Raw genomic sequence first — 10,711 nt, forward strand, 5'->3', positions numbered from 1 at the left:
TCCTGCTGCCTGTGTTAACTTACAACCTCTATCTTTGCATTGGTCAGAAGGACCTGTAGGCTGGGGATGTGCAGCGATGCGCGTGAGATTAGGGCCATTTTAGCTGGCAGCAGGGTTATAAGGCTAATTGACACCTTGACAGCTTGATAGCGTTATCAGCTTTCACCTCCATGCTTTATTGCTGCATAAGGTTTCCCTACAGGATGGCTGGCACATGTCAACCCTGGATGGCTGGCACACGGCGAGACCTCAGAGCTGCTGGAGTGCTCCGAGATTTCCCTGGTGGCTTTGTCGCCCCAGCGCGCGTGGTTTGATACTCACCGTTTCTGAGCGTGTCTCTCTGGCTCACCGAGCGCTTCTCCTGCCAAAGACCCTGCATGTCGCAGGTCAAAAAGCTGTGCGTTAGCTCCTGCGCGGTGCCAGCCCTGCGAGCAAGGCGTTTCGGGTTTCAGCAGAAACGCTGAAGACGGCGGCTGACCGCTGTTCGCTGCAGAGCCTCGGTGGACAGCGCGTGACCGCGGCGGGGAGGCCGCGCGCTCGCTTTCGCGCCGCGATGCACCCGGCGAGCCGAATTCCTGATGCCGAACTGCCGGCGTTGGAAGCCTTCGCCCTGCTCTCTGTGGGTGGCGAGCCGGGGCACGGCTAGCACAGGATTGCCCTGCGGAGGGCTTACCTGCTCTCCCGCCCGCGCTGCCTTACCGAGCGCCTCTGGCTCATTCCCTTTGCGCGCCTCGGTGCCCGTGGCGGGGTCGATGTGGCTGGTGCCGCTGACCAGCTTCTCCTTGGCTGTTGAAAGCTGCTCTTCGGTCAGTAGCTTGCAAGAACTCAGGACATCGCTACTCAGGTATATTGTGGGCTCGGGTTTTGTTTCGCTGGTGCTTTAGCTTTAAAATTTTTAAGCTAAAAACGAAAACCAGCCTCCTCTTAGTTGCAATGCTTTGGGTTTTTTTTTTTTTTTTTTTTTTTTTTTTTTTTTTTTTTTTTGCTTTGTTTTGTTCTTTTGGGCCTTTCCCTTTCTTTTAATGTACCAAGCATGTTGAGCCCAGCCGTAGCACTGCTTTCTCTAGCCTGTTTTGGCTTGTGTATTTTTTTTTCTTTGTTTAAGAAAAACAAAACAAACACATCATCAGGCAGTGCTTCACTAATCTCTTAATTTCTAAGGAGGGGGTGGTGTTTGTTTGTTTGTTTGTGGTGTTTTTTTTTCCCCTGACCATTAACATCTGCTGCAAAGATGTAAACCAACAAAAGTACCTCTTAAGAAGCTGCGGAAGATGTGCAAATCCAGCCAACTTTCTTTGCGTTCTCTGGGGAGGGGAGCATGCATGTTTTGCCTGAACGCCCATGTGCAAAAATTCAGGCTCCTGCCATTAGGGCTGGTGTCTGGAATAGCCCTGTGCTGAAGATGGGCCTCTACTGCGAGGAATTGCAGGCGATTTCTCTATTGGCGTCACTCACCGCATGTTTTACAATGTGGGGCTCAATCTGGGGATCTTCAGCAGCACATTTTACAAGCTTGGGGGAAAGGATTTTTGAGCTTTCTCTTACAAATCCAGGCAAGATCAACAAAAACATGCTCCTCTCAGAAGGGTGTTGGAGTTTTTTTTCCCATTCCATGTAACAATTTTCATTGATTCCACTGTGATAAAGTCTTTGAACAGTCACTGTTCAACTTCAGCTGTCCTGTCTGCTCATGCTTGAGATGATAGCGTCTTTTCGGGTATCTGAATGATGTATGAGCTAGAGGTGCAGTAAGGGCTGCGGGACACCACAAAAGAGGATGTGGAGCACTTGCCTGGGAAGACCCCAGATGCTTTTACTGTAACCTTTTGCTTTTTATTTTACCTTTATTCAGTGCTAAACCATTACGTGAAGTTAAACGTTGAAGCTGAAGGGAGTGAGTTTTGGGTGAAGGACCAGGACAGCCACAAGGCGCGTTCACAGCTAGCGGGCTAAGGCATTTATTTCGCTTTGAGCTTGGGATGATGTAATCACAGAGATAAGCAGCATATTTTCTGTATAACAGTCAAATTAAAGATTCCCTGTGTCAACATGAAACCAGTCTCCATGCTCTAGAGCACTTGTTCATGCACTGACACAGCAGGGCAAGATATAAAAAGTGGCCAGAGAGTAAAAGCTGAGAGCAGAAAGGGCGAAGTGCCTCCCGCCACAGCTGTCCCGCAAAGCACAAGCTGGGGAGACGGGTGGGTGATTTCCATGTCAAGGCACCGTTCAGTTCACGTCTGTCGTGATGATGCTGAGCATCAGCTTGGGACCACCGAGTCAGTCCCCTGCCTCTGCCATCTACTTAGATGCATTTGCATCACGCAAGCGTCGCACGGAGCTAGCCGCATCCCAGCAAACACGCGAGAGCCGTGGCGCAGAGGCAGCGGCAGGAGCAGCGGCCCCCTCTTTGCTCGATGGGTGCTGCGAACGCGGAAGGCACAGGGCTGCCGAGACGGGCAGAGAGGACACGTCGCCAGCAGGGAGGACTCGGGCCGATGCGCCACCCTGTCCCGTCACGGGACGCCGCTTGCTGCTGCCCTGCTCTGCCCGCCTCCTCCCCGCTGCGCCCAGCTTGTGTCACTGGGAACAGGGGGAGTGGGGTCCGGGACCTGCACTGTCCTCGGCTTAGCACCTGCAGAGCAATGACAGCATGAGAGCCATTAATTTCCAATTAGTCACCAGAGCTTTAAGGAGCACAGAGGAAGAGCTGGCCCCTGGCGAGGGCTGTGTCTGGCCCGGGTTCGGATGGCGCGGAGGGCAAGCGTGGTGGGCTCCTTAGCTGGCCTGTCGCAGCTCCCTGAAGAGGACGTGCAGCTTCTCCGTGATGGCCACCTGATGCAAAAGCGCGAGGAGATGGTGATCGTTTCCCTGCTGGGGAGGTGCGGAACAGCCCCTCGTCCCACCTCCTGCAGCGGGCCCGACTTCCCGGCCCCAACAAGTCGCTGCCGTACCGGGTAGGGCTCTGGCTCGTGGAGTCTCCGGTGCGCAGGGCTGAGGCGGCTGAGGGAGGCCTGCGCGTAGCTCCTCACCTCCGGCAGGCTGGGCAGCACCTCGCACACCTGTGGGACGAGGCACACGACCACGTCCATATGAGGAGCCAGCACCAAGCCTGAGAAACCCTGACTGGGTTAAGCACAGTGCTGCTGGCCTGTGAGCCTGGCCATGGTGACCAAAGCACAGCTGGAAGAGGATCACACTTAATGGGGACATGGACATCTCAGACCCAGGTGAACCTTTGATTTGGCCACTGATGCCAAGATGACGTGACCCAGCTTCGCCCTTCACCCGTGCAGGGGACATCTCCAGCAGCAGCGAGTTCTCAGCTGGCTGGCATCCCCACGCAGATGCCTGCTCAGTGTGGGAGCTGCACGAAGGCCAGTTTCCAGTGCGCAGAAAACCTCAGGTTTTTAGCAATGCAGTTGCAAAATCACCCAGAGAGAAATCAAAGCTTTGCAGTGACCAAAAAAAAAAACAGCTGTGAGACCTTTGCAGGGGGCTCAGCAAGGGACTTGGATGTCTCCACCTCCCACACAGCCACACCAAGACCCCGCCGACTCTGCTGGGCATCCAGGGAAACCCACCTTGGACAGGCAAACTCTGCACACCACACGGACAGCCCACTCTTCCCACCACACTGGCCGCAGCGTCGACTGCACCCTGGCCAGCGCCGCAAGTGCCGGCTTTGAGCCCACGGAGGGGAGAGGGCAGAGTTGGCTCTGACCTGTCCGTCTCTGAAGTACGTGTGATGTAGAGTCTCCACAGTGGTGGGCTTCACCTTGCTGGCCTCTCCATTCCTCCCCAGGACGTGGACTGTGAGCTCATGACCCGCCCTGGGCGAGGGCTCCTCCTCCAGGGCCATGAGGTCCATGAAGGGGTGACCTGCAGGGGTGCTAGGTTAGGGGCGAGCAGACTCATGCAATGCTGGGGGCAAGATTACGGGACAGGAGGGGTCAGAAGATGCAGCTCAGCCAGGCAGCACTGCAGGAGGAGCCTCCCAAACCTTTGCCCAGCACCAAACCAGCCCGTGGTTGGAGAAACACCAAGTCCTAACGGTGCAGCTGGCAGCACCCGCCCAGCTGTCCTCGTGGGGCGCTCCGACCCGCGTGCCCCGGCTGTAGCACCGCAGCAGGCCAACCAGGCTGTCCCGAAGGGCCGTGGGGGCAGACGATGGGCACCACGAGCAGCAGAGCTCACCAGCAGCATCGTAGAGCCGATACACCATCTTAGTTCCAGGGATCGTCGTCTTCTCCTCGTCTTCCGTGAGCTTCAGGCAAGGGGAGCCATTCACCTCCACCAGCTGAGGAGGAGGTTAGGGGAAGAGGCACCTTATTTTTTGTAATAACCCCCGGCTCAGGCCGGTGCCGGGGACCGTGTGGAGATCGCAGCACACGCTGGCCGCTCTCAGCCAGGCAGAGCGGCTGCAGCGCTTCTCTCTACGCCTCTGCTGCAGCCCTGTTCTGCTGCGCGTAAAACCAAAGGAGCAAATCTGTCACCTCTTTACGTGTGACCCTGCAAACTAGGAGGCCACTGATGTGAAACAGCCAAATCAATCATAAAAATATCTAAACCACTCCCAAAGTTAGAAATTCTGGTCCCCCCCTCCCAGCCCTCCCCAAGCTTTTTGTTATCGTGTCCTTGTGAACATCACCTGCAAGAAACAGGACTTCTGCCTTGCAGCGGTGTCCGGCAAAGCTGGTCTCCCCTCTGCCGCTCAGCCCTGACGCGTGAGCCCAAGCAGGAGCCGGGAATCCCCATGACGCACGAGCCGAGCCGTGCAGAGAGCTGAGCCCCTGCCGCCGTTACCTTATAAACGCAGCCCAGCGACGGCTGCCGGGGGCACGTCACCAGGTTCGTCCCGATGCCGATCACGTCGATCTCGCTCCCCTGATACGGCAGGGAAGACAGCGACTGTCAACAGCCCAATCCTACTGCTGGTTTTAAGGCTGCGCTAAAACCAGGGGCAGTCAGAGGCTGCTCTGCCCAAAGGTGCCTGGTATCCATCTGTCCATCCCACCCAGAATCCGTTTTTTCCAGCCTGGACATCTCTGCTTTCACACAGAGAGAGACCAAGTAACAGAGAGATGCTGGGTGACCGTCACATTCACACCCCACGCGCCTGCCCTTTCCACCCCCAAAAGCTTGAGGCCTCCACAAAGGCGATGTCCCAGCCTTGGTGGTGGCCTCCTCACCTCTCGAATGAAGTCCTCCAGGCTCTGCTCACTGATGTCATTGCTCACGGCAATAGAGATAGTCTCAAACCAGGGGACCTGGAAGCTGGAGAGAAAAGCGAGGAACAGAGGGAATGAGCAACCACCCCAGCCGGAGCAGCGAGGCCCATTTGTCTGATGCCATCTTGGTCAACCCAGCCAGGAGATGCAAAGTCAGGCTGGAGCTTTGCAACACAAGCACAAGAGCTCCCAACCTCACCCAGTTTCCCTGAGTGCTCTCCCCACAGCACCAACCATACAATATACTGCTGGGCTGGCAGCGAGGGCCTAACACCCTCCGCAGCCCGTGAAAACCCTGACACGGGCGTAGAGGGCAGGAGGCGGTTTGGTGGCAGCCCACGAGCTCTCCGCAGGGTCCCCGGAACAGGAGAGCGTCTGGGACTCACCAAGCGCCACAGGCACGAAACACTCGGCGTATCTCCTTGGACTGCTTGGCCAGGTCGCCGCTGTCCAGGCGCACCCCGATGGCACGGTAGCCCAGCTGGTTTAGGGCCAGGGCCACGGCACAGAAGTTGGGAAGGCCGCTCCTGGCAAGGGCAAGGAGAAGGGTTGGACTGGTGAGGACGCAGCAGGCCCGGGGCCGGAGCAGGCCACGCGCAGAGCTGCGGCACTGGTTGTGACAAGGCCCTCTGCCCCGCTACGTGTCTGCACCTGTGGCCAGCACTGGATGCACTGGAAAAAGCCATGAAAGTGGGCAAGTGTGCCCGCTTCCAGGCACCAGGAATTTCCCATTCAAAAACTGTCTGAGCCAGAGACTGTTTCAATAGATTTGACATGTTCGGTCTCCCCTTGAGCCCAGCCAAACCTTGAGCACCCACCGCATCCCGAGGCGGCGAGGTGCCCAGCTCAGCTGCACGTCGCAGGAAGAGCCTCCTCCTTTTCTGGGTTTCAAACCTGTTCTTCTAGTCCTTTCTGCAAGGCATAAATGCTACCCAAGACAGCGGCCCGGCAGCAGAGGCATTTCAAGAGCTGCCCTCTCCGCTCCTGTCCCCCCCCAGCTCCATCTCATGCTCAGCACAAAAGGAGGGACCCGTCCGGCCCCATCTGCCCCGCCGCATTCCCCATCTTTGTAAGATCTAAGATACGGGCTCCTAGGGAGATGGGACAGCCCTCAGGGCAAACGGCACCCGGACAGCCCCGGCCTCCTCACCTCATGACGCAGTACGTGTCCAGCAGCCCCTGGAAGTTGCGCGGGAAGCTGATGGCGTATGACACAAAGGCGGCCAGCTCCCCACGGTTCACCTTGTCAGGGGAGGCCTGCAGCAGCTCACACACCTGCAGCAGCCACGACTCGGCCAGGGATGGGAGATCCACCGGCTCTCCTCCAGCGAGGGGGGTCAGGACCTGCCCGGGGGCAACAGCCACACTGCACCAAAGATGTCCCTGCTGCTACCTAACTCCTGGCTTTGGAGGAAGATCTACAGGGCACCACCTCGGTTCGCAGCGGGGACAGGCCAGGCAGAGACAGCGTCCTGCTCGCTGGGTGACACGAGCTCCGTAAAGGGCAGCGGGGTAGCCCCACGTGAGGGACACGGTGCTCCCAGCGCCCGAGGGACAGGCCCCATGTTCACTCACATGGCCCGCACATATCCCATCCCACGACCCAACGTCCCGCAGCAGTCCCTACTTCTCCCCGAACTACCTGACGTGGCGGGATGTCCCCTCTCCTCCAACCACACGTCCCACACCACAAGAACCACAAATCCCCACAACCAAGTGACCTAGCCCAGCCCTCAGTCGCAGCCACACACCCCACGTCCATGGGACCACGGTGCCGTCCTTCCCCCTTGGCTCAATCAAGCTAGCATGCTCCACCCCATGACCGTGCGCCCCCCTAGACCCACAGCCCAGCAGGTCCCCAAATGCAGGGGCGGACAGGCCAGAAGTACTTGGGGTGCAGAGCCGAAACAGAGAGACCACAAGAGCACCCCTGGGGACGTGCGAGCTCACGTCCAGGCCTGCCTGGCTGGGGAAAGAGCATCTCGTCCCCTCTCCCACCCGCAGCGACACTCACCCGGGGCTCCACCTCCGCCAGCGACGTGAAGGACATGATGAACGAGTGGGCCACGGTCCCCTGCACCGGGATGCCATAGAGCTTCCCCGCCAGGACGTTGCTGGTGCAATCAAAGCCTGCCACGAGGGAAGGGGTGTGTGTGTGTGGGGGGGGGGGGTGAGGACGCGGGCAGGAGGCACAGCGCAGTGCCAGGAGGAGCCGCTCCACAGGGCTGCACTCACCCCCGATGTAGGAGTACTTGGAAGCCGAAAGGCCGCCATCCGGACCCTGAGCACGACGCAGCCCCATCTCCATCAGCTTCGTGGCAGGGCCAGCAAGGAGCCGGAAGCGGGCGGCGTTTGTGGCCACCAGGCTGCGAGACAGGAGTGCGCAAGCTGTGTCAGGAGGGCATCAGGACCAGGGCTGGGAACGGTGCACAGCGAAGGCAGACGCGCTGCGGGACTCCCAGACCAGTTCAGCTCCGCGCTGACTCAGAACCGCAGTGGACGGACTTGGCAGAGGCCAAGCAGGATTTTGAGGGTCTGGCTACAGCAGGGGGGAACGTGTTCCCAGTATCCTGTGGCAGAGGGATCCAAGCACCACAAAAAAGGCCGGACTGGCTCCTACCTGGCATAGCTGACCAGACACAGCAACGTGGTCTCCAGCAGCTGCACCACCAGCAGCGGGCCCTTCACCTGCAAGAGTGGGACCTGCGGGAAGAGGCAGGCGAGCGGCAGTGAGGCCTCCCGCCCCCGACTGCAGGTGACGGAGCTGAGGGAGGCAAGCTGGATGCAGGCGGGAGCCAACAGCGAGGAACATCTGTCATGTAACGAACTGAAATCGCTTTACCCACGTGCGAGCGCGGAGCAGATGTTGCCATCGGCACGTGGGGAAACTGAGGTGCAGAAGGGAAGAGCCTGTCAAGCGACAGGCAGAGCGCGCTGGCTGTCCAGGACGCGGCACCACGCGCCGCCCGTGGTCCCGAGGCAGAGGACGGAGGCTGCTGGGGGATTTGCCTCGGGACCAGCGCGGCTCACGCTCACCCTAGAGAAGACGACAGAGCCTTCTGGCGCAGAGGAGAGAGTCACCTCCGAGGCGTCCACGGTGCTCAGGTACTCGAAGAAGGCTTCTTCCGTGGTGCTGGGCAGGACCGACCGCAGGTAGGCGATATCTGCGGGGGGCGGCAGCTGAGCGGGCAGCACTGGTGCTGCGGCGAACGGGCCCCCGCCGCTTACGTGGGGGGTCGCTGCTCCCGCGAGCGGAGCTCCCCGCTCCGGCTCCCGGTTTGGCGGGGGCCGAGCCGCGAAGGCCGGCCGTCGGGCCGAGATCGCAACCCTCGACGGGCAAAACCGGGTCGAGCTCCCAACGGCTGCGCGGGGCTCGACGCCTTGCTCTCCGGGGAAGCGTTGCGTTGGGACGCGACCACGGCGCCGCAGGGAGGGCAGGGCGCAGGCACGGCACCCTATGGCCCCCCAGGGAGCCACAGCGAGGGCTGAGCAGGGCCTCCTCGGTGGGGCGCTGACCCACCCTGACCTCCAGCCCCTCAAGGGACCATCCAGACATGGCCCAGTGCCCCCTGGCCCCTTTGAGGGACCCCCCCAGGTCCCTCTGAAGGATGTCCCTGCCATGCTGAAGTCCCTGAGGGGTCTCCCTGCCCCTCTGAGGGATGTCCCTGTCCCACCTAGGGGTCCCCTAGGTACGCCGGATCCCCTGAGGAGTCTCCTCACCCTTCTGAGGGGAAGCCCTTGTCCTCCCACCCTGAGGTCCCCTTAAGGGGTGTCCCAGGTCCCCCCACCTGCCCTGAGAGGTGCCCAGGTCCCCTGAGGGATGTCCCTGTCCCCTCAGGCTCCCCCTGCAGGGTCCTCCCTGTGCCCCCCACCAAAGGTTCCCTCACCCCTCTGAGATGTCCCCGTCCCACCTAGGTTCCCCAAGAGGCCTGCTGCACCCTCCGAGGACCTGTCCCGTCTGCCCCACTAAGAGAAGTCCCTGTCCCTCCCGCCCCCCTGAGAGGGCCTCGGCTCCCCTGAGGGATCTCCCAGCCCCCCAGGTCCCTCCAAGGGATCTCCCACCCCCCCCCCCCCGGGATCTCCTGCCCCCTGAGGGATCTCCCGGCCCCCCAGGTCCCTCCGAGGGATGTTCTCCCCCCCCCCGCCCCGCACGCACCGGCGGCGGAGAAGCGGAAGGCGCGGAGGAAGCGGAGCCCCTCGGCCAGGCCGGCGCCCAGGGCGAAGGCGCCGCGGAAGGGGCAGCGGCGGAAGAGCAGCTCGGCGGCGGCGGGGGCGCGGTGCCGCCCGGCGCGCCAGTACCCGTACGCCATGGTGACCTGGTAGAGGTCCGTCAGCAGCGCCATGGCCGCCGCGCCGCCCCGCGTGACCCGCCGCGGCCAATGGGCCGCGCCGCCGCGCGCGGGGGACGCCGGGAGCTGTAGTCCGGCGCCCCCCTCCCCCGCCCGGGGCACTGGGCTCCCGCGGGCCGGGCCCGGGGGCACCGCCCGCCCCGGGGGCACCGCCCGCCCCGGGGGCACCGCCCCGCGGCCGCCCTGGGCACACGCGGCCCCAGCTGCAGATCAGGCACAGCGGGGCACCACGGGGACGGCGGGTACCGCGTAGCGGGGGGCACCAGGCAGACCCTGCACGCCCAGCACGCTTGGGGGGGCAGCACACGCCTGGCCCTAGGCACGCGGGAGGCTGCACAGGGGGCACACAGGAGGGGAGGCACCCAGGGCACGGCCACGCGCACCCGGCACGTGAGACACCGCGCACACCCCGTGCAGCACGCGTGCGGACAGCCCAACGCTGCGTTAGGACTCCAGCACACACACACCCCGGCGTGGGGCGTGCAGAGCACGGGCACGGCGCGCAGCAGGGGAAACCAGCACGGCACAGACGGCGTTCGGCTCCTCGCTGCTCAGCTGCTGCGTACGGAGCAGCCCAGCGCCGGGCGCTGCCACAGCTTCATCCTGCACTCGCAGCACAACGCCACGGCGCTCGCCACTTGCGCTGCTCAGTGTTTGCATTTTGCAACTCATACCTGGACCTTGGACTGTGCAGCAGGACTACCCGCTGTTTGCGCTTGTGGTGCGAAATAGTCTCCCCTGTCGCAGGTCATGCCCTGGATGGTCCCCTCATTCCTAAAGCACAGCGTGATCAGCCAAGTATCCTGCACAGAATGGCAAGAGCAGCAAAAGAAAACACGGGAGGAAATTCAGCCCCATGTGCCAAAACTGCAGCTTCTGAATGATTCCTGCTCACTCATCCCAGGGTATCCTGTAGAAACCAATTTGGGTTTCTGCCCTGAGATTAGTGCACATACCCTTAAGCACAGGCTGCTCAAAGGATGTCATTCCAAGCCAGAAAGCTAGTCACCCCATACCTGAAGGCACAGGAATAACAGCCTTTCCCCTTTTATGAAGGCAGCAAGGAGGGGAAATATCCCTCACTCTCTCAACACATTGCTCTCTGGATAAGTCACACATTTGCAAATAAAG

At 61.0% G+C, this 10,711-nt stretch overlaps 1 protein-coding gene across 2 annotated transcripts; it reads right to left on the minus strand.

Annotated features, from left to right (window-relative positions):
• Positions 1-1,934: 1,934 nt before the first annotated feature.
• NAPRT (nicotinate phosphoribosyltransferase) lies at positions 1,935-9,577 on the minus strand. 2 transcript variants are annotated; one of them, XM_062570710.1, is made up of 13 exons: positions 9,388-9,577; positions 8,268-8,395; positions 7,852-7,934; positions 7,467-7,597; positions 7,246-7,361; positions 6,382-6,575; positions 5,618-5,758; positions 5,193-5,277; positions 4,807-4,887; positions 4,198-4,300; positions 3,725-3,882; positions 2,955-3,062; positions 1,935-2,835 (listed from the first exon to the last, which is right to left on the minus strand). In XM_062570710.1, the coding sequence occupies exons 1-13, from the start codon at positions 9,572-9,574 to the stop codon at positions 2,779-2,781; spliced, it is 1,572 nt and encodes a 523-aa protein (XP_062426694.1). In that variant the 5' UTR covers positions 9,575-9,577; the 3' UTR covers positions 1,935-2,778. The 2 variants fall into 2 exon arrangements, with proteins under 2 accessions (XP_062426694.1, XP_062426693.1); XM_062570709.1 differs by lacking the exons at positions 1,935-2,835; positions 2,955-3,062 and adding an exon at positions 3,076-3,451 and having other exon boundaries at positions 9,388-9,573.
• Positions 9,578-10,711: the final 1,134 nt, after the last annotated feature.

The sequence above is a fragment of the Rhea pennata genome, chromosome 2, assembly GCF_028389875.1.
Source record: "Rhea pennata isolate bPtePen1 chromosome 2, bPtePen1.pri, whole genome shotgun sequence".
Taxonomy (NCBI): Eukaryota; Metazoa; Chordata; class Aves; order Rheiformes; family Rheidae; genus Rhea; species Rhea pennata.